This window comes from Chenopodium quinoa, unplaced genomic scaffold (genome assembly GCF_001683475.1).
Source record: "Chenopodium quinoa cultivar QQ74 unplaced genomic scaffold, ASM168347v1, whole genome shotgun sequence".
NCBI classification, from domain to species: Eukaryota; Viridiplantae; Streptophyta; class Magnoliopsida; order Caryophyllales; family Amaranthaceae; genus Chenopodium; species Chenopodium quinoa.
Genome location: NW_018744239.1, coordinates 4936100 through 4960590, shown reverse-complemented (window position 1 = coordinate 4960590; position 24491 = coordinate 4936100). Strand labels below are relative to the sequence as shown.

Genomic DNA, 24491 nt, shown 5'->3' with positions numbered 1-24491 from the left:
ATTTTACGGGATGGAGTTGGAATTACTCAGTTTATCTGATTTTGGGAGTTTTCTCTCTTTCCTTGTTTCTGATTTATTTTGCAGGTTGGTAAGAGGGTATTCGGTTACGTGTGAGGAGACGTTAGAATAATCACGTAACTAAGACAATTTAGTTTACTTCCAAACTTATTAATTTTCCTTTTATTCACTTTATTTAAAATGTTTTACAGTTTGGATGTAATGACTATTTTATTTAGCCGCCACTCAGATCACTTAGTTTATAAAATGGTATTTTGTTTTGATTTGCATTTGTTTTCTATGGAAAATAAGTGTAGTAGTAACACTCCCAAGGTTCGATGGTTGGGTTTTGAAAGGTAAAAAAATTACTCTTATTGTTTTAAAAGACTCGAATTTTGAGGGTGTTGCATTAATTGTATCTACAATAATAAGATTCTATTAGATGCTATAATTGATTTTAGAATCAATTAATTAAGAAAATCTCATGGGCATTCATTTTCAATCTTTTATTACTAGATTAAGTATGCAATCAATGACTCTAACTAACTATTATTATATACTAAAAGAAAATTTATGATTTACACATGTCATCTCCTAGACAAAAATATTTCCTTCATTTTTTCTAGGAAAAATTGCTTTAACTAATATCACCTTTCACCCGTCCGCTAAAAACAAGTCGATCTTTAATTATCTCTAAATAATACCACCTTTATCTATTATCCGTTTTAAACAAGTTGTAACATGTTGGTAACCTGATTAATAGTTATATGGACACGTGTCATCATATTATTGGTCTGAAAATATAATATTTTAAAAAAATTTATTTAATGTTTTTAATTTTTAAAAGATTATTATTTTATTATTTTACTTTTTAAAAAAAAATTCCCCCACCTTCTTTCATCCTCCTTACCCATTTTAATGGTCCACCCACTTAAACCACCCCATCTCCACCACCATTACAATACTCCGGCGCACCCTCACCCCGTCCCCACCACCAGAACCGCCCCTTCCATTTCGACCACCACTGCCCACCTCACCCAACCCCCACAACCCGAAACTACCACACAACCCCACCACCAGCAACCACCACCACTACCCCAAGACCCTAATTCCGTCAACCACCCTATAACCCACCCAAGCACCCCAAAACCCACCCCTTATCCTTCTTAGACCCCGATTCCCTTCCCTAGCCCCCGATAATTGCCCCCTCCCCTTCCCTGCTCCTTAAACCACCACCACCCCGATACCCTAATTCCGGCAGCCGCCCTGAAACCCACCCTTTTCCCTTTTCCTTTTCCTAGCCTCAAAAACCGCCGCCTCCTCTTCCTCTGCCGCTTAAACCACCATCACCTTAAGACCATAATTCCGTCAGCCACCACGAAACCCACCCCTTTCCCAGACCCCGATTCCCTTCCCCTGCCTCAAAAACCGCCGCTCTCCCCTTCCCCTTCTCCGTGTCCGCTCCAATTCCAATTCGGACTGCAGTTCAACAATCTGGGTTTTTGTATTGCTCGTCTTCAGATCTGAGTGATGCAGAAACTTGGCTGAAGCACTGTATTTCCGCTGAAGTTGCTTGGGTTTAAGTTTCAGGGGATTAATACTATTAATATCATTGTTATTATTACTACCAAAATGAGTAATAATGGGATTAGTAGGAATAAAAAAGGGATTTTGGTAAAGCTTCCAGCTAATTGGACAGGTAGATTTGATGATGATAGAATTTTGTTGTTCTTGATCTTCAGACATGATCTGATGATGATATTTCTGGGAAAATTAAGATCGTCTAGGTTGGCACTCGCGCTGTGCATCATCGCATATATTTGATTTTATAATTTAATCAAGCATTAAATTTTTTGTTTTGGAAGTGGAAAAAATATAATTTGTGGTCGGGTATTTATTTGATTTTAATTGTTAATTATAATTAAAATTTTAATTAAGAGATAATTAAATTGTTAAAATAATTTATAAAAAAAAAAAAAAAATTATTAACCGGTCATTCAGGCTGTAGGTAAAATAACTTGTTTAAAGCGGATACTAGGTAAAGGTCGTATTATTTAGAGATAATCAAAAGGTCGACTTGTTTTTAGCGGACGGGTGAAAGGTGGTATTATTTAAAGTAATTTTTCCTTTTTTCTATTTTTTTTGGGTCAAATCTTAATGAAAATTATTATAATAATCCATTTTTTTTTCCATATACAATGAACTAGGATATTTTACATACCTTATATACATTATTTAGGCATTTTCTTAAATAATGAACATAGATAAGGTGATTTATCAAAATAATATTATTATCCAAGATTACTATGATATTATCATTCTATTTTTTTTGTTCCATCCATGTTTTGGTAAAAAAAAAAATTCAATTTTTGAAAAAACAAATATTCTGGTAACATATACATGCTTTCTTTGTACAAATTTTGTAAAATACATATATGTATATACTTATTTCTCTACTCTTAAAAATCATATTAATAATAGCATATATCAAAATTTGATGCAAAATTTTCCCATTATTGTTGTTGTTAGGAATAAGGTTGTAATTGAGTTTAATTAATGCGGAACAAGTCAATGAAAATTTAGAACGAGAAAAGCAATAAAGAAAATAAACAAATAATACAAGGATTTACGTGATTAGTTCAAATTAAACCTACATCTACGGGTGGGGAAAATCGAGAGCTTCTTCACTATAATGGAGAAAGAACAAAACAATAATACAAGGAGTCTTAAATCTTAATGGCTCTCTAAGGTGTCAAGGTCAGGTGTGATATGATTGATCATTTAAAGGGTTCTTTTATACCATAAGAAAACCCTAATAAAACCCTAAACTATTCCCCAAGTAAAACTCAAATAGCCTTCATAGAAGAAATATAATTTTAGGAAATTTTCCATAAAACACACAAGCTTAAAACGGACCCCAAAAAACGCTCTACTTATCCAGACACGGACGTGTCCCCTTTTGGCATGGACGTGCCTAGTCGAGCACTTCGTCAGCAACATTCTAGCTTTGTCCGGTCTTTGTAAAACGCTTATAACTTTTTCGTTTCTTAACAGAATTGGGCATATGACCCTTGGAAATCTCTTGAAACTAACTATCAACTCCAACTTGAATCACCTCAAAATCACATATAGTTTGAGAGATTTTTGCATTTAAAGTCAGCTCTACTAGATTTCGAGTCACAATTTCACAAATTTCCACCTTGACTTGAAAATCGACCAAACAAGGTAATTACACCTTGAACCAAAAAACCAAGAAGTAATGCTCATAAGACAATGTAAAACCTCCACCTTAAACAAAACTCCATAAGCCTACTCACATTAAGCAATCAACAAAACGGACATCTTCCATAACTTGTGAATCGGTGCGTCTCCGAACATAAATAAAATTCTGTACAAAAGTGACAAAACCATCACATGGCCTAGATTGAGGGTATAATGTCCCAACACCAAAGCATGCTTATTAAAATTGACCAAAATCTATTCGAACACTTCTTCATCTCAAAAAACAAACTAAAACTTAAGCAATTCCTGAAAATAGAAATTACATCAAGAATTTCTAAATTGCAATTACTAACAAAACATAATAGTATCAAAATTGAAATAAGAAATAGCATAACTTGAACAAATTCTAATGCATAACCAAGATTGCTACTTTATTACTAACAAAAAAAATCAAAAGCAATCTATCATAAACACCATACCAAAATCCACACGGTTTCTCGTTTCACTAACAGATCTCAAAATGACACTTATCATGAAGAGATCGTAGAAACCACTACCCCGAAGCACGTAACCCTAAAGTGCAAAATCATCATCAAGGTCGGAGTTGGCAATTTTTGCGGATTTGTCCTCATTGGACTCCTCATTCTTCTTCTTCAATTTCCAACACTTGACTTTGATATGACCCTAAAATTAGTTTGAGTAGAATTATAAAATTTATTAACCAATTTATTGTCAATTAATTTCTCTGTGTTAAGGCATCCTTAACATCGATCTTCCAAACTCAAATCATCTCTACCATATAACAAAGTATTTCGAAAGTGCTTATATTAAGGCAGTAAAGAACACAACAACCTAATAGTAATATCCTCATTATCGATCTCAACATCGATGATTTGCAAATCCATAATAATAGAGAAGAATTAATTTAAATAAGACTTAAGCAGTTTACCTTCTAGATTTGGAGTCTAGATTTGAGTAGTATACGGTTGGTCATGCTCTTTGTCATATAAAGTGACTCCAATTTCAACCACAAACCCGCAACAGTCGTCTCCTTGACTGTGTACACATTAAAATATTCACTCTATTTAACTTGCATAAAACTTTGTGCACAAGCTAGTGATACACTTAAATAGTTATGGAAAAACTAACGATTGGTATACAAGCCATCGATAAAGAGAAGTAGCATGAAATCTAATATATTACTAGTATGACAATTGAGAATATGTAATCAACATTCACTCCAAATGGTTGCCATTTAGCCATTGTTCCAAATGCTATAAGATACTGTACTTAAAAAATATTAAAAGTAATCGATTATCAATTTATTGCTAATTTTGTCGAACAGGACCTAACTCAAACACAGGGTTTGAAAACGTGAAAAATCAAGCAAAAGAAGCAAGTATGCGTGGTCTGCACTCTCCTCCATTAAAATCCAACAGCTGTTCAAAACGTGAAACCAGTACACATATCGAAATTCCAAACGACTTTGAATTTCCAAATTAAATCAAATCAAACTCAATTTTCTCGTCAAACCCTAACCTAACTTCAATTTTTCCTCCTTCATCATCAGATCAAATTCAAATCTTTCTAAATCAATTCAATTTCTTGATTTCTTCCCCCTTTTTCGTTCAATTCAATTGTTCGCAAAATTTCACTCTCAGCACAGTTTCCAAATTCCCTGAATCATCAATCGGCGTAAAATTCCATCAAAATTGACGGCAAATGCGAAGCAGATCCAGCAAATTCTCATCAATTTCAAGCTTAATCATCGCAAATTCACAGAAAATCAACGGAATTTCATCTAGGTTTTCAATCAGTTTCTAACATATGATAAAACTACGAACTGCAAAATCGCCATTGTTATGGGAGCAGCAGAGAGGAAGAAGTGGTTATTCGCACTATTCTCCGCTTTGTTAGTCTCTCTCCTTCTCTTTCTCACTGCAATTTCTGGGCTCAACGCTTCATACGCCTTCACTTCTTGGAGTAACAAGCCAACCGCAATCCTCAACCGAGGACCGCAATTCCCGCCATCTTTCGCTTACTATATCTACGGCGGAGCCGGCGATAAGGGACAGATTCTACGACTATTGCTTGCTGTGTACCACCCCCGGAATTGGTATTTGTTGCATCTATCTGCTGAGGCATCGGCGGAAGAGAGAGAATGGCTGGTTGCTGCTGTGAGGTCGGTGCCGGCGATTCAGGCTTTCGAGAATGTGGAAGTTATTGGGAAGCCTATATGGTTGACATACATGGGAGCTACTAATATAGCGGCTACGCTTCGAGCTGCTGCTGTGTTGTTGAAGCTGGATGATGGGTGGGATTGGTTCATCACTTTGAGTGCTTCTGATTATCCGTTGCTTACTCAGGATGGTATGTGGTTTATTGGTAATTATCTATTTATAGGAATATTTGCCCACTTGATCAATATTGTTGTTATTTTCTTTTGTGGGTTTATCTGAGGAAGGTGTCTTGCAGGATATTGACTATTGCTGTCTTGGTGATGTTGCCCAATTTTTGTTCTTTGTTGGCTTGTTTGTGTACAATTAGTTGTATGTTTATGTGGAAAAAAAGAATAGATTGTAACTAATTGTAAATTGGTGTACTCTTGAATAGTTGAATTAGTCTTTTTTGGCGACTTTTGGTGATTTGATCTCAATGTGGGTTGGCTGATAATTATTGTTAGATTAGTTACATATTGGTGAGAGCAAGAACTCGAGTCACCTGGATGTCAGTTTGTGAACATTACGTTTCCTGATTTGCTTTAAGGTTACTACACTTGCTTATGTAGGAAGATGTGGTGGTTCCGGGAGGTTTTAGCGAATGACTTTCTAAATAAGATTAAGAAATTTAAAACATTGTTACCACTAGTGTTGTTATCATGTTCCATATTTTAAAAGCGGAGACTCACGTCGTTTCCATTTTATTTTTGCCTGATGAGATTTTTATTAAACAGCTGTTTCAGTCACAAATTTTTCCATAGAAACAATTTTATCGTTTGGTAAATTTGTGTGTTGATCCTTGTTGGTTATGAATCATATGCAGGGATGATCAAGATTGAATTTTTAACTGTAATGTTTTTCAATAATTGTGGGTCATGGCTAATAAAGTCAGCTGTATATGCTCTCTCAATGCTGTGCATGCTCTCTCAATGCTGTGTTTTACATGGTTGTAAATATAGAACTACTCATGACAAACTGATATGATTATAGAGAACTAGTTTTACAGGGAGTGTAAAGAATATGTGGTCACTTGTTATTGCTTTTGGCCTTCTAGTTGATTATTCCAAAGTGAATTCTTCTTATTTGCACTTGAATGTGAGCATGAACCTTGTGAACTTTTATTGACATTTAGAAGAATTATTATTTTCGAATTTTAGGAGGTTTAAGTTTGGTTTAGAGTACCATTGAAAAACTTCTGCTAGGACACCGCCCTTAGACTTCCTTGTCGGTGGTAGCTGGGTATTGGATTCTCCCCTATCCCGGCTGATTATTTGTTTTCAATTTGAAAAAGTGAGTTCAGATGATGGTGGCAGCACAACAAAGAATTCTTCTGAAAAAAGGTTTGTTTATGAAACAATGCTCCATGGTCTTAGTAAAATTGTGAGTAGTGATTTTCTGATGAATGTGGTTTCTTCCCGCATTATTTTCTCAGTTATTTCCGAAATGTAGTTATATTCTGGTTCAACCAAGAGGGTTTGTAGGAAAGGAAACATATTCCTCTTGATGTTTGTTTTAAGATACTTGGGTTTATTGCCGGATTTGCAGCTCTTTGCTTTGGGTGATAAAAAAAATTTGAGGTCTTATTTGGATTGAAGAATGTTTCAGCAATGGAAAAATATACTTTTGAGTTGTGACAAATAGAAACTCCTCTTCCCTTTTAACTTAAAGACAATTCTGTGGTATGCAAAGACATGTAGATATTCAGGATTTGAATTTCTTCCCATAATTAGTGGATTGAGAATTGTTGTTTGTGCTTTGGAGACCAACATCAATGCTGCTCCCTACTGGTCCATTTTTGTGTAATTGTTGAGGGAGAATTAAACTAAAAAAATTTCACCTAGATTGCTTCTTTCCATTGTCCTTCATATCTCAGGGAAAGCGGTCCTGTGTTTCTTAGCTCAGAGAAGCAGGTGCTTTGTAGATTGTGGTGGTGGGGCCTTGGGGTTTGTTGGTGAGATAAATTGTTGTGGCACTTATTGTTATTTGGGAGAGGGTAATACTTTTTTAATTGAGGGAATGAAGAGGTTTTTAATTCCTTTTGGGGTTTGTATAGTATTTCCTTTTTCCCTTTAGGGCTTCTTGAGCCAAAAAGGCCATGGAGTATAAAGGATATTATAATTTTCAATATCCATGAAGTATTGCTAGTAGAAACTTAGTTTGTGTGAGTCCCTAATTGTTTTATTGCAACAAGTATGAACTCATAACCTAGTTATGTTGAGTTGGCATTGAACTGTGACGAATTAGTGGGTTCAGTGGCATTATAAGCTTATGTTCGGAATGGTAAGCTTCTCGATAATGTTTCAACCAAATTGTACTGTAAGTAATTTGTGGATTGATTTCAATGGTTATCACTTTGCCTGAATTTGGAATAAACCAAATTTAATGGTCATGGGCAAGTAATAGGAAAACAAGCTGCTGTGCAGCAGCATGCCGATCTTTGTGCTTTCATCCTGAAGTACTGTGTTAATAGATCTTTGCAAGCAGGTTTTTGTAGCTAATGAATTGTTTTTTAAACTGTTGTAACTTGTGAAGACATTCCCATCGTTTCAAGGGTAAGTTTATACACTTGTCTTGTTGTGAAGATAATGATAATTGATTGAGGTAGTACCTTATTTTATCAAACATCACAATTTAATAGGATACCCCTATAGAGAAGAAAAATATAGTCGTCGTAGAATTGCAGGACATATTAACAGTATTCTCTCTCTCTCTCTCTCTTTTTTTTTTCCCTTGCCTATTCTAATAGGTAATAGCACAAAATGAAGAATTATTGCTCAATTATTCTAATTTTGTCTTGGGATTTGAAGCAATATTTTGAATTAGAAGTCAGAAGCAAACTTGCTTATTTCCCATGGCATAATGAATCAGCATATTATAGTTACAATAATACAACTGTTAATTGGCAAAATGTCGCAGTGTTTGATTTGTTTAATCAATAATTTTTAAAAGGGCTTAATCTAATGCTTGCAGACTTTTTTTTTTTTTTTTTTTTTTTTTTTTGAGGAAATATGCTTGCAGACTTAGTGGTCATATAATGTCTTTTATGTTTATACTGGTTTATTGTTTCGGACTGCAATTAGATTTTTCTTTGAAATTTGATGGGGGAATGGAGTGGATAGAGTGGATAATGAGCAAAAGAACCTTAAAGCGATCAAGGGAAAACTTGGATGAATATGTTTATTCTCTGAAGCGTGTTTCATAACTTGTCTTCCCCCTTTAATGTCACATTAAGTGAACAATTAATAAAGTTTAGAATATTATGCACAGTAAAAAACTTAAATATGCTCAGGGTCAGCCTTGAGGCTGCAAAATAATTGTGTTCAACTCCCAACTTCTGTTGGAGCATTGTGCTGTGGATCTTTTTGATGGTATGTCATGATTTAGTCACTGTCTCAGCAAAGTTGATCTGCCTATGGCATAAGCATCTAAATCTGAAGTGAAGAAAATTATATGCCATAGATTACACGTGATCCTTTTACTATCAGTATGTGTTGGTGTTCATGTTCTGTAGATATGCCAGCTATGCTTTCTGCTGATTTCCTTCTGATTATGTGCGGATAACGAGTACTTTGAACTAAGAAACTGCTGATTTCCTTCTGATTATGTGCGGATGACGAGTACTTTGAACTAAGCTACTGCTTATCTATGCTGAAAAAAAAGCTGGTTTTGTTTATGATGGTGTAGCTATCATTCATTCTCATTGATTATGCTGATAAAAGTCTCTGCTTACTTATTTGTTACAGACTTGGCTCATGTATTCTCATCAACTAGGAGAGACCTCAATTTCATTGACCACACCAGTGAGCTCGGCTGGAAAGAGTAGGCAAACCCTTTTCATAAACTTAAGTCATCATTTGTGGTAATAGATCTGATTGTATTCATGCAACCTTTTTCAAACACTCCTTTGCAGACAGCAAAGAATTCAGCCTATCATCGTGGACCCTTCAATATATTTAGCTAGAAGAAGTCAGATATTTACTGCAACACAAAAGCGGCCTACACCTGCTGCTTTCAAAGTTTTCACAGGCAACTCTTCTTTACTATCCTCCATCACTATTAAATTTATAAGCCCACTTTTTATGTTGATATTCATATGCTTTTTTGCAGGCTCTCCCTGGGTTATGTTGAGTCGATCCTTTTTGGAGTTTTGTCTCTTTGGTTGGGATAATCTTCCTCGCACCATCTTAATGTATTTTAACAATGCGGTGTTACCTGAAGAAGGCTATTTTCATTCGGTCATATGCAATTCGCCGGAGTTCAGAAACACAACTGTTAACAATGATTTGAGATACATGATATGGGATAGTCCTCCGAAAATGGCGCCCCACTTTCTGAATGTATCTGATTTTGATCAGATGATTCAAAGTGGAGCTGCTTTTGCACGCCGATTCCAAAAGGATGATCCAGTGTTGACGATGATTGACGAGAATATACTTCATCGGAGACATAACAGAGTTGCTCCAGGGTCATGGTGTTCTGGCCGAGATAGTTGGTTTACTGATGCTTGTGCGCAGTGGGGTGATATCAACTCTTTGAAGCCTGGCCTCCAAGCAAAAAGGTTTGCAGATTCTATGACAAACTACATAGATGACCTTAACTCACAGTCTACACAATGCAAATGAAAGCAACTGATAATTTTCTTTTGGGACATGAAGGCTCTGTATTTTTACTTATATCAAAGCATGAGAGATCACAGGTGCACATTAGTCAGCTTACCGAGGTGGTTGAGATTCAAATATGGATGGGAGTTTGTACTAATTCCGTATACAAATTGTTCATAGTTTGGTGGAATTTGGGGGAGAATGGCCGACCCTTTATAGGGACTTTTGAGCCTGCATTGTGGCTTGGAGGGGCCAGCATTGATTGTAGAGTAATCTGGTCTCTAAAATAACTAGGAAGTCACTATATCATGCGGCAGTATACATACTGATGATCGTTTTGTACCTTTTTTGTATGATATCGTTGTTGAAATAGGCTTATGGTCGACTCTTCTTGATGGCCTTGTATCAGATTTCTACTATCCCTATGTTTAATTAATTAATTCTTCTGATACAACACTGCATCCTGCTTCATTTTGATATAAGATGTTTTTCATTTATAGTCTAGCATTTGATTCAATTGGTTGATGCTATTCTTTGCTAATTTTACCCTTTGTGATTTTATCGGACTAGTAAGGGGCAGTGACGCTGCAATTTGGATATGCCCTCTGCTTTCTTAAATTACCACTGGTTGATGTTTATGCTTACCAACATGTACTCCCATTGTACTAGGTTTGGTGCCATTGGAAATTCGGAATTGACAGTAATTTTTCTGAAATCCTAACAGTTTTATTCAGGTCCCAAAGTAAATATTTGTGATAGCCATATATGAAACCAACCTTGACATTCGCCAACCACTATGTTGGAGAGAAAGAGGTGGCCCTTGAAATAATCAAATTTAAGGCTGCCCCTATGTGCTTGCTCGACATACCTTTGAATGTAGTACGAGTAATTTGATCTTAGAACTTGGGTATACCCCAATGCTATAGTGCCTGAAAGTTATACGCTATGTAGTTTTGGGAAAAATTTCCCAAAGTGAGTCTATAAGGGAAACAATTTCCCAAAGTAGACCTATAGATCTATAAGGGTGGTGGAAGATTGGGTCGTCGACCCGCGTGTGCTATATTACATCGTTTTTGTGGGTTTTGGCGGATTTCATAGGATGGCCTTCACACCTATAGACCGAGCGCTAATTACTGCGCTCGTTAAGAGATGGAGACAGGAGACTCACTCCTTCCATCTACCAGTTAGAGAGGCCACTGTCACGCTCGGAGATGTGGCGATACTTACACGGCTCTTAGTACATGGTAGGCAGTTACAGGGCCCATTATACGGGACCCTCGTGGCCTTGTTGAGAGGGTGTTAGGGGTGAGGCCTGAGGTCACCGATATTAGACACATATGGTTAAGAGAGACATTTGGGGAGTTGCCTCCTGATGCTGATGATGGGGTCGTCCAGAGATACGCTCGAGCGTACCTGTTCATGTTGATAGGATCGTTATTTAGTAACAAGAGTGGTAGTCACATACAGTTGATCTACCTACAGCTGTTAGAGAACAACTGGGAGGGTATACGTGACTACAACTGGGGTAGTGCGTGTCTGGCAACCTTGTATCGACATCTTTGTAGAGCATCCCAGCGAGATAGATGGGAGATCGGCGGTCCTTTGATTGTGCTTCAGGTAGCCCTTTACTTTCATACCATTTTCTACCTATTACGTACGTAACGGTGGCTAGACTTAACCTGTGTGTTTTTTTTTTTATTACAGTTATGGGCTTGAGAGCACATCCACGTTGGTATGCCAGCTAGGCCTGCTAGCCGTCGACGCCAGGAGGAGGAAGACGATCAGGAGCATGCATATGAGACGCCGCCACTCCCTCCACCAGACTTGGCATACGGTTGCCGGTATGCATAACTTATTGTTAAGTTTTCCACATATGGTTTTAATTTGCTATTAATTTCTCATGAACACCGTTATTATATATATAATTAGCTGGCTGGTGCGGAGACTTACTCGTGTGCATGCAGCCAGGGGTCTGCCGTATTACAGAGACGCATTCGGCAGACTAAGCGAGTCTCAGGTGATAATTCACTTTAAAAACTAATTTAACACCCCGTTCATTGTTTCAATAAGTTAATTATGATGTTAATGACGGCGTGTTAATGCAGATGACATGGGATCCGTACGTCCCTGACCTAGTCGATGCCGCCCCCATATCTTCATGATCATCAAATGGAGTGGCGTGCAATGACAGTCCTCATCTGTTTTGAGGTAGCGGAGGCTCACCTCCCCGATAGAGTTATGTGACAGTTCGGCCTTTGTCAGGTCGTCCCCGCCACGTGTGACACGAGTGTCCAGTTGCATAGGACAGACCGACGAGGAAAGAGGGACGTGAACTGGGCAGTTCAGCATGCCCCTTTCATTGACATGTGGGACCAGCGGTTGCAGCACGTCGCGGATGGTGTGCCTTTCCAAGGCCTGATGGAGTATCACGATCCATACATGGTATGGTACATGAACATTATGTAACACCCTAGAAATTCCTTTTCTTTAAAATACATTTTTTGCCCTTTTTAAAATACGAAAAAGGAAAATCTAAGACATTACCGCCACTGTGAAAGCGGCTAAGGCAAATATCAAAGACACACAGCGGAAGACTATCTTTTAAAAACTCAAATAAAATAAAGTTTAATAAAATCAACTCAAATTTTAAAACCAACTTACACTAAAACAATAACTTGGAACCATTAAAGGCCCTTTTAAAACCAAAGTAAATATAAACATTAACTAATGTTAGTGTCAACAATTACATAAATAATTCAATACATTAAATAATAAATAATGAAACATGTAACCCTCTTCGCTCAGACCTATCATGCTTGATATGCTTCATCACTTGAAAGCTTCTCTCTACTTGTCCCCACTACTCGCCATTAGAAATGGGTCGTCGTAGGGCCAAGGTAAAGACAAGGCCAAATAAATATGCAAACACACAATCAGCAATGCTGAGTACATAAGCGTAATAACACACACTAACATGCTTTCATCCTATCAACACACAACTTACCTTGTTGCACCTGTTCACATGCATACAATTCACTCAACACTTAACTAGACAATAACTACTCCAATTATTTAGCTTGATTACGCATCGAACGGGTTTCCCCCTAACCTGCCCCAATAAAGGGGTACTAACACGGGAGCTAACCGTGAAAGTATAAAATAAACAACTTGTAAGTGGCGGAATTCCTGCGCATAATAAAAGGAATACACAGCGTCCTGTACTCCCAGTAGAAGTTATGGTCAAATATAAAGTTGCATAACTCCCCCCATATGTTCATACTCCAGGTATATACATTCCAAGAGTTTTGGTGTGTAATCTCTTTCACTTTACATTATTTACATTTTATTAGACTTGGTAATGACTCTCAAACACAACACAAATCAAACACTATAATTCATTCAAGAAATCAAACATGTCAATTTAATTCTTGAATAATAATAGTGACCACCTAAATTTAATAGTTGAACCCTTTTTAATCTATCTCGGTGTCAAAGACAACTTAAACGCATAATGCGCCACAAATCCTATCCCTCGGTGTTTAAAACACCTTAAGTGCACTTGGGTACCAAAATATAATTTAATCCTCGTGTACATAGACACTTAAATAGCTCCTTTCTCATGCTTATAGCATCAATAAAAATTATATGAACCATAATAAAATTCCCTTTTCATATTCTCAACCAAATTAAACATTTAGTTTAATTAAACATGCTCTCTATCATGCCAATAATAAAAGTGTGGTTCATAACCAACATGCCAATATAATTAATTCCAATCACCAATTCACCATGAATAATTCATACATCACAAATCATTCACCAACATCAATCCAATCAACAAATTCCAACCAACACTTATCTTGATACTACTTGAAATTAATTAAACAAAGCCTAGCATGCTTCTATACACTTAAGCATTACCAAGTACGCGAACGTACCTTAAATCATCTTTCCAACTAGCCACAATGCTAGAAATTACTCAACTTAAAGTCTCCAACAATACCAAATACATTAACTCAATTACTCCCTTGATTACACAAATTTCCAGCAATATATACACTCTTTAAATCACTCATAAACCCTCTAAAATAATCTGAAATTTTATTTAGAACCCTTACTTTTATTCCCAATTAATGGGTAATTAAAAATCCTTTCAAGAAACTTAATTATAGCTTATGTATAAAAATTCCAGCATTATTAAAACTTATAAAATTGCTGTAATTTAGTTTAAAAACATTAATTCTAATAGTTTAACCACAATCAAATTCCATCAATAAACATTAATTTAGGAACCTAGGGTTTTTAATTTGGGGCTTTTTGATTAAAAACTAAATCTGAAAATTATATTAAAACATTAATCCTTCGTTAAAAATCAAAAACTGCCCGAAAACCATATTTATAGGCTGAATTTGGCCACGAGAGGGTGGTGTTCATCACCATAGGTAGTGAGTTTTGTTTAAAACGTCGTTTACACACGAAAAACACTATTTTTTTTTTGTAAAAATCGGACAAGTTAGCATCTAAACGTGATTAAAAATTAAGAACGGAGAATAGACAATACGCAACCACCTAGGCCGCCGCTGCCGCGCCGCCTGGTGGCTGCTGCCGCCGGCAAAGGTAGGTGGTGGTGGTCGGGCGTGTGTGGTGGTGGTGTGTGGCGTGTGTGGTGGTGGCTAAACAATAAATAATTAAATTAATTAAATTAAAGGGGAAGGGGAAAAATTAAGAGAAAAATAAAATAAGAGGAGAGAGAGAATTTACCTTTGGGTACACTCCACCCTAGGCATATGATGCGTATTTATAACCTCTCTCATAACTTCCTACTTATTATCCTTAATAATCCCTTTCCTACTCAAACTAGGATTTCTAATCAAACTAGGATTTTGAATTTCTTTAAAACTTTGACTTTTAAAAATTATCTTTTTATAAAATAATATGCCCCAATATTTCCCAATCATAAATTAAAATATTTTCAAGATTATTAAATAATTAAAAATACACTTTTAATAAAAATCATTCTTTTTAAATTAATGAAAAACCCTAAATAATTCATTTCGAATTATTTAAATACTTTTAAGAAAATACTTATTTAAATTAAAATACGTATAAAAATACGGGGTATTACACATTACCCGACGCTTCATCAACCCTAACTACACTTGTTTCGGGTGTTTTTGGTCCCTCGAGAGAGTTACAATACGGAGTATGCGCGTCTGACTTATGTACCTGCAAAACCACGAAACTCCGGTTTGGTGGAGTTCCGCCTCCGACAATCAAGTTAGTATGATTACGGATGGGTAAACGTGCGGAAAGTAAATAGGTATTTCTCACTGATTCAGAGAGATTCCGCAATTAATATTGCTCGGGTTTTATGTATGTATCTATGAATATTAATAAATGAGGATGACTCCTCTATTTATAGCAGATGAGAATCTGCTCCCTCATTGGGGGTTCAATGCCACGTGGCATCCCTCATTGTGTATGTATTTATGAATATTAATAAATTGTACTGGTTGTTGTTGTTGTTGTTGTTGTTGCTGCTGATGTTGTTATTGTTGTGGTTGTTGTTGTAGTTGTTGCTATTATTGTTGTGGTGGTTGATGTTGTTATTGTTGTGGTTGTAGTTGTTGTTGTGGTTATTGCTGTTGTTGCTATTGCTATTGTTGTTGTTGTTGTGGTTGTTGTTGTTGTTGTTGTTGTTGTGGTTGTTGTTGTTGTTGTTGTTGCTGCTGCTGTTGCTGCGTTTGTGTGCAGGCCAGGCTGAGTATTGCAGATAAAAACGCTAACCAGGCTGGCGCTTTATGGCTGAGAGTAAAACGCCAACCATGGTGGTGTTTTTACCTTGGTTAATTTTGTTAGAAATTTCAGTTAAGGTAAAAACGCCATCCTGGATGGCGTTTTTGCCTTGACTGAAAATTAAAATAAATAAATGCCCAAGATAAAAACGCCAGCCTGGTTGGCGTTTTATCCTGGAAGCTTAGTTTGGTAAATAGTTTTGCCACGCGTCTACTTTAGGAAATTGTTTCCCTTGGAGACTTTGGGAAATTTTCCTAGTTTTGGAATGTGAGAAACTCATGAAATCACAAACAATTCTACGAACTATAGAGTAACAACCCTTCACATAAACCAAAACAGTCTACATGCACGCTTATTATTTCCGAAACACCCTTATTTAGTTAATAAAAAAAAAACCTAACAATAAGCCAACTTTATACAGTATAAAATATTCCTTTCTTGCGACTACGTACATGTGATTAATTCAATTATTGTATGTTTGTATCGAGTATTTGAGTGTATATTTCTACTTAGGCTCTGTTCAGACCTTATTTTTGCTGAACTGAAATTATTTTTACTGAACTTAAATTATTTTTGTTGAATTGAAATTACTTTTGCTGATTCTCTGTTATATTTCTTCTTTAAAGTTATGGATTTTTAACTAAACAGAAATTATTTTTGTTGAGCTGGAATTATTTTTACTAAATATTAATTTTTTAAAGTGAAGTGAATAGGGCCTTATATGGTTTATACTGAATATTAGTATTGTTTTTTTTTATTTATTTTATTTTTTATTTTTTTTTACGGTGAAGTGAACAGGACCTTTGATATATCAGGTTTAGGCGTTTAGCCATTAACCTTCCATCTAGGCATCCAATAACTAGTGTTGGTTAGAAAAGAAAGTACTACCCTGTTTCAAATTATTTGTAATGATTTGAGATAAAGTATGAGTAGTTTAATGTCTAGGGATTTGTTAAACATCGCCCGCAAATTTTCATATAAAGCCCACAAATTAGACAGGGTATGACAATTTTGCCCATTTTCTAAAATTGAACAAATCTCGATCTAAAAAATGTGGAGCCGTACTGGCTCGCCGGGGGAGACCGGAGGGCAGGCCGGAGATGCGGGGGACGCCGGAGGTACGTCATCGTCGACGGAAAACGAGGTAAAGCACCATTAAAATTCACGTTGTACGTAACGACGTCTGAAAGAGGTGGCTGTGCAGTGGAGCCGGCGCCTAAGTTGGACGCCACTATCGTAGCATGGACGTCCAAGCCAGACGCCACAACCACCGCACCGGCGTCCTGCCCAGACGCCAAAACCACCAGACAGGTGTCTTGGCCAGGCGCCAGTCCAATCGATGTGGCGACCTTGCCAGGCGCTAGGTCCGTGGCTCTGGCGTTTCTGCCAGACGCCGCCCCTGCTGTTAATTTTTTTTTTATTTTGTTGTTTTTTTTTTATTTTTTTATTTTATTTTTTTTTTAAATTTGAAAAATCGAAATTGTATTAAAAAAAATTCGAAATTGTTTTAAATTTGAAAATTTGAAATGGTTTTTTGTAAAATTAAGTTTGAAAATTCGAAATGGTTTTTTTTAAAATTAAGTTTGAAAATTCGAAATGGTTTTTTTAAAAATTAAGTTTGAAAATTCGAAATGGTTTTCTTTTTAAATTAAGTTTGAAAATTAAGTTTGAATATTCGAAATGGTTTTTTTTAAATTAAGTTTGAAAATTCGAAATTGTATTAAAAAAAAATTGGAAATGGTTTTTTTTTTTTTTTTTTTTTTTTTTTTTTTTTTTTTTAAAATTGAAAATTCAAAACGGTTTTTTTTAAATTAAGTTTAATAATTTAATGTTTTTATTTATGATGTGATTAGATTTGTGTATATTATTATGTTTTAATGGTTTATGTGTATGAATACTTTAATAAATGATTGTGTTTTAAATTTGTATGTGTATGAATAATATTATACATAATTATGTTTTTAATTTTGTGTTAATTCTGTGTAAATATAGAAATTAAATGTATTATCCGTTAAATGTAAAAATGAAATTTACAAATTAAAAATATAGATATTAATTATGTGTTAATGTTGTGTTAAATGTATTAATTTAAGCTTGAATTAATATTTATTATAATATATAATTGATGTAGGATTATGGTGGAGACGGAAATGATTACAATGGGATATTTGGACATGATGGTCCATTCGAAGATGCTCAACAAGCGATTGATTGGGCAAAACAGGTTGCAATTACAGCTGGATTTTGCTTGGTAGTAGTAACTCATAAATCTCAACAGGATGGTAGAATGGATCGCATTTTGAGATGCGACCGTTATTGCAAAAGAGAAGAAAGAGATTTCCGTACAGCCACTCGGTTTGATACAAAGCGGAAAGGTTGTGGGTTTGAGTTCAGAGTAAAGGTTTGACAACTACGGAGTCGTGACGGTTGGGAAGTGATTGGTTACTCTAAATGGGGGTATCACAACCATGAGATGATAGTATATGAAGAGGGTCATCGACAGTTGAGCGGCTTAAGTCCTGCTGCGAAACTAGTTGTGAAAGAAATGAGTGATGCTCAAGTCAAGCCTGCTAAAATATTAGCATCCGTGTTAGAGAAATTTCCAGAAGACCATCCAAACCGAAGACACATCTACAACGTTAGACAGCAACTCAGGTTTGAACGGTCAGAGGGAAGGAACCCTATACAGCAGCTGCTACACCAGGCACAATCACGTGGTTACCTGTTCTGGTTTGATTCTGATGAAGATACGGCGGAGGTGACTCATCTTTTCCTTGTGCATCCTGATTGTGCTGATATGATCAAGTCTTGGCCATTTGTGATTTTGATCGACTCAACGTACAAGACAAACAAGTACAAGTTCCCACTGGTTGAGATCATGGGGATGACTCCAACGAACCAGAACTTTTTGATTGGTCATGCAATCATCAAGGATGAGACGGCTCTAAGTTATTATTGGGTCTTGGAGAAGCTGAGAAACTACATCGGGCCTAATGTTCATCCAGCAGCCATCGTCAGTGATTGTGGGGGAGGTCTCTTTGCCCCCATTTGGGAGTTGTTTCCAGAGTCGAAGCACTTGTTGTGCACATGGCACATCAACAACTGCGTGAAAGTGAAAGCCTACAACCTTTTTAACAAGAATTTGGAAATGGCAGAGAGATTGGTGAATGGTAAGTGGCGGAAGATCCTACAAGCTACCACAGAGGCAGTGTACGAGCGAGAATTGGCTAACTTCAGGGATTCGTACCAGTGGTGTCCGGTACTGGTGGACTATGTGATGCAGCAATGGGTCCCTCACAGGGAAAAGTTTGTCAAATATTGGAAAAACCAAGTACTTCATTTCGGGAACACTACAACATGTAGAGTTGAGAGCGCTCATAGAGCTACCAAGGACTGGATTGATTCTTCCACCGCTGCTTTGGATACACTGTTCGATAGACTAAACAAGTTAATTGAAACTCAGAAGAACGGCATCATGAACTCTCTAGAGGACTCTAGACGACGACATGGTACGATGTATAGCCATTTCATATTTAAGATTCTCCCATGGTCGTGTGTCACACTACTGCTTGGGGTTGATTCTGACTGAGTTCAACAGGATGAGGGACTTGGCTGATGAAGTGTATGTTTGGTGTGGGTGTGCTATTTCAGTAACTCATGGATTACCTTGCGCATGCACCATTCACCGCGTTATTACAGAAGAAAGGGCGTCGTTACATGTTGATTAGGTTCATTCATTCTGGCGGACGCTCGTTATTGGTGAGCATGCAGATACTCAAACGGTCGACCATGAACTGGAGGAGTTGGAGCAGTTTCGTTCGATGTATGACCGAGTGTCCTCCAGTCATCCTTCGATTATTCATGACGCTACTCATGTACTTCATGACATGTTCAACACGTCTTGCTTAGGATTATGAGGAACCCGAAGGGGTTGAGCGTCCTCGAGGTCGCCAACGGCGGAACAGGAGTGTGTTTGAGTACATTCGTGGTCTTGGTCGTGGTCGGACATCGTCATCTAGTCGTAGTCATTCTTCTTCGTCTGTGAATATGCCCCTGAGAACTGGTACGGTTGCTTACTTTAATTTACATTGTACATTGTTTTTAGGTTACTTCTGCCTTGTTAACTGTGTTTAATTATATGGTGAATAGGAAGAAACGATATTGATCAGTTTCCGTACAAGGAAAGGATACCTAACATCATCATGCCGTACTTGGAAGGGTGGAATGATGTAGTCGGAGATGGTAACTGCGGATTCCGGGTCGTGGCTGATGTTTTTCAAATGGGCGAAGACTAGGGGTGGGACTTCGGTTTGGCGGTTCGGTTTGACCTCGGTGTGAGTCGGTTTCGGTTTGGAGCAGTTCGGGTTGAAACGGTTTGATTTAGCTGACGGGTTGGTTCAGTTCGGTTTCGGTTAGTCACGGGTTAGTTCGATTTCGGTTTATTTCTTTACGGTTTAAATTCGGTTTGGGTCATAAGCGGGTCGGTTTATAAACAATTCGGATCATGCCGGTTCAGTTTGAAACGGGTCGGTTTAGGGGGCAGGTTTACCCAGGTTGATGTCGGTTCGGTTTACAAAAAGTTTGGATCATGCCGGTTTGGTTTGAAACGGATCGGTTTAGGGGCGGGTTTACCCGGGTCACTGTTGGTTCGGTTTATAAACGGTACGGATCATGTCGGTTCGGTTTGAAATGGGCCGGTTTAGGGGCGGGTTTACCCAGTCCAATGTCGGTTCGGTTTATAAACGGTTCGGATCATGCCGGTTCGGTTTATAAGCGGTTTGGGTCATGAATTCATGAATCATGATTGTTGTAAAGATTGCGTCATAACCATGATTTAATGAGTTGATACTTAGAATACAATAAATCGATAATTAAGGAAGTACAAGTACTCAATTAGATCGATCAACAAATGTTTTAAACTTTTAAGTTTTAACATATATGTTTATCGATTATACGTACATAGTTACATAGTTACATACTTAATTACTTACAAACCAATGATTCAATGAGGCAATGAGCCAATGATAGTATGATACCAATTGTACATTCGTACCATACTACCATATGATATACATAATACATATACATTAACAATATAGTATTGAATCAATTTCAATTTCCAAACATTTGCATTTCTTATAATTATAAGTTACACGAGATTAAATGGATTATGTATTTAGTTTGGTACTTTATTTAGATTACTAACTCAAACAACTTGATAAGTTAAATGGACGAAATGACGAAATCACTAAAGTGGTGATGAAATCATTATGCAATACTAATGTACAAATAGTCAAATGGTCAAATATACAACGGTTAGATTGAATGCCCATGAAAAACAACAGTTAGATTTCATTACTTTATTAGTTACTACTTATTACTTATTACTTTATTAGTTATTACTTATTACTTTATTAGTCTTATTCTTATACTCTTATTACTTATTAAGTTATTAGTTTATTACATTTGAAGTCACAGACTCACAGATATATTCATATATATAGTTATACATAGAGATGCTAGATATTGATGTACATTAAGTCATTAACTATGTCATATTGAATTAATTTCAATTTTGTTTCATTTGTGTTTCTTACAATTTATAAGTATATACATAATACATATACATTAACAATATCGTATTGAATCAATTTCAATTTCCAAACATTTGCATTTCTTATAATTATAAGTTACACGAGATTAAATGGATTATGTATTTAGTTTGGTACTTTATTTAGATTACTAACTCAAACAACTTGATAAGTTAAATGGACGAAATGACGAAATCACTAAAGTGGTGATGAAATCATTATGCAATACTAATGTACAAATAGTCAAATGGTCAAATATACAACGGTTAGATTGAATGCCCATGAAAAACAACAGTTAGATTTCATTACTTTATTAGTTACTACTTATTACTTATTACTTTATTAGTTATTACTTATTACTTTATTAGTCTTATTCTTATACTCTTATTACTTATTAAGTTATTAGTTTATTATATTTAAAGTCACAGACTCACAGATATATTCATATATATAGTTATACATAGAGATGTTAGATATTGATGTACATTAAGTCATTAACTATGTCATATTGAATTAATTTCAATTTTGTTTCATTTGTGTTTCTTACAATTTATAAGTAATACTGTAATAATAATAATAATAATAATAATAATAATAATAACAGTAATAATAATAATACTTATAATAAGAATATTAACATAAAATTATACTAACATTCTAACAATAATAATAATAACAATATAATACTAATAATAATAATAATAATAACCTCAAAATAATAATAATAATAACCTCAAAATAATAAAATAATTAATAATAATATATTTTTTAAAAAAAGGAACAGTAAAAAAGTCTCGAAAAAAAAACAAGACCGTTGGATAAAGCTGGCATGAACATTCTGGATCCTTTATTAGTTTATTACTACCAAAAAAAAAAATGAACGACGAGATGCTGAGATTGAAAATGGACGGTTAGATTAGGGGAAAAAGTAAAACCTAAAGCTAAACCTAGAGAAAACTCACCAGCACACAACTACATGCCTCATTCCCTCATCTGATATTCTCAAACATCTCTCTTTTTCTCCTAACCTCCTAACCCTAGCTATCTCCCTCTTCATCTGAATCTCTCAAGCTTTCTCAAATTCTCAGTTCTCAGGCCTCTGAAATTCTCATTTCCTCATCTAATATTTTCAATTAGTCTTAAAATTTCAGATTTTTTTTGGAAGGTCTAATTCTTTTGTTCATTTATTCCGAATTGATTAATTTCTGTTTTTTTTGTAGACTGTCATATACTCATATTCTACTCACGGCGATATAAGGTATTTGTATTTTTCATTCTCATTCTAAGTTCCGATTTTTTTTTTGTTGAAAACTTCTAAGTTCCTATTTTTTTTCTAAGTTCTGTTTTTTCTAGTTTATTGTAGATCTTTTTTCTGGATATTCTCAAACTTCGAATTTTTCTGGTTTTTTCTAAGTTCTGTTTTTTCTGGTTTATCTGCTTATTTTTTTTTTGAAATTTTAATTTTTTTTTCTTTTTTTTGTAGATATTTCATATTCTACTCACGGACGATATAAGGTATGAATTTTGTTTGTATGAATTTGATCTTAGTCGCTAGATCTTGATTTTCAGAGGGAGGGGAATTGAATTATGGTTGTGTTGTGTTGGTTGATTTGACTTTTTTTTATTTTGGGTGTATGAATTTGATCTTAGTCGCCTATCTAATTCATAAATTATTCTTCAAACTTGACTAGTATTTTTCACAAGTTGAACACATTAATTCTCAAAATAGCTCGCAAACAAGTTTTATAGCATTTTTATTTGTAATTGCCTACTTATTAGACATCTAATAAATTAACAATATTCAGTTAAAATTACAGTGAGAAGGTAAATTAATAATCACAAACATATTTGTATGTATGAATTGAAGTAGTAGTGATTTTCATATTCAAGTTTAGTTTAGTTTAGTTTTTGTGTGTGTGTGTGTGTTTTTTTTTTGGAAACTAAACTCCAAGTAATGGACTATAAAATAATTGTGCCTAATGTCATACTTTGTACATTCTGGCCAAGTCCAACATTTATTAAATGGGCCTAGTTTGTCTAAGGCCTCTATTAGTTTGTTACCATTACCTCAGGAAATGAACATATATAGTCCAGTGAAATGTATACTTATATAATTGGCTTAAAGTTAGTACTTAAAGTTAGTATACTTGTATGATTAGCTTACAGTAAGCTACTACTAAGCACATTTATCATGTTATAGACCTTACAGAAACTGCAAAATCATGATTTTCTCTGTTCTTTCAGAAAGGTTTCTTTTATTTCTGAAACTTTTGAAGTAAAAATTCAGAACTAATACAATAAACCTGATTCTTGAGTACTTTGATCCAGTATATTACAATGCAGCAGGAAGCAACTCAGAAAAATAATGTCGTTAAAGAATAGTATATCATCATTGCTTAAAAATGACATATTTAGGGGGGGGAGGGGGGGATAAAATGTCAAAAATAACTCACAGGAAACTTATCATTTGAAATCTAAACTGACAAAGATAAGCACATATGTCAGTCACATGAGACAATGCATGCTTAATTGCTCACTATTAGTAGAATCTGTCACTTAATTTGGTATTTATAAATGCTGTTTTTTTTTTGTTTCAGTCATGTCTCACGAGTATAATGAATTTGACTATGAGAGACAATCAAATTTTGATACTGTTAGCTCTCAAGCTGCCTCTGGCCCGGTTGATGATGCTAGTAATACCGGCATTATCACTACTTCTGTTAATAAACGTCAAAGAACCACAGGTATATGGAAGCATTACACTTTTTTTCAAAGAACCGCAGGTATATGGAAGCATTACACTTTTATGCTCGTTGTAATTTGTGTGGCAAAGAATATAAAGCACCTGGTAAAGCGGGTACTTCAACTTGTAGAGCTCATATTAATGCATGTTTGGAAAAGCATGGTCTCCAGTCCGGTAAAGAATCACAATTTAATCAAAAAACTTATTTACAAAAGTTTGCTAAAGCTATAATCTTCCATGCATATCCTTTAAATATTGTAGAGCATGAATATCTTAGGGAACTTTATGCATATTTGAATCCTAAGGTGCAGCATGTTTGTAG

At 35.5% G+C, this 24491-nt stretch overlaps 1 protein-coding gene across 1 annotated transcript; it reads left to right on the top strand.

Annotated features, from left to right (window-relative positions):
• The first annotated feature begins 4681 nt into the window (after positions 1-4681).
• Positions 4682-10538, top strand: LOC110694247 (beta-glucuronosyltransferase GlcAT14A-like). Its single transcript, XM_021871424.1, has 4 exons — positions 4682-5589; positions 9182-9257; positions 9349-9464; positions 9546-10538. The coding sequence occupies exons 1-4, from the start codon at positions 5082-5084 to the stop codon at positions 10058-10060; spliced, it is 1215 nt and encodes a 404-aa protein (XP_021727116.1). The 5' UTR covers positions 4682-5081; the 3' UTR covers positions 10061-10538.
• The last annotated feature ends 13953 nt before the right edge of the window (positions 10539-24491 follow it).

Bases quoted from the DNA above. Each gene is read 5' to 3' on its own strand.
- LOC110694247 (XM_021871424.1), top strand. From the start codon at position 5,082: ATGGGAGCAGCAGAGAGGAAGAAGTGGTTATTCGCACTATTCTCCGCT. The intron at 5,590-9,181 runs GTATGTGGTTTA...TATTTGTTACAG, and splicing joins TCCGTTGCTTACTCAGGATG to ACTTGGCTCATGTATTCTCA. The intron at 9,465-9,545 runs GCAACTCTTCTT...GCTTTTTTGCAG, and splicing joins TGCTTTCAAAGTTTTCACAG to GCTCTCCCTGGGTTATGTTG.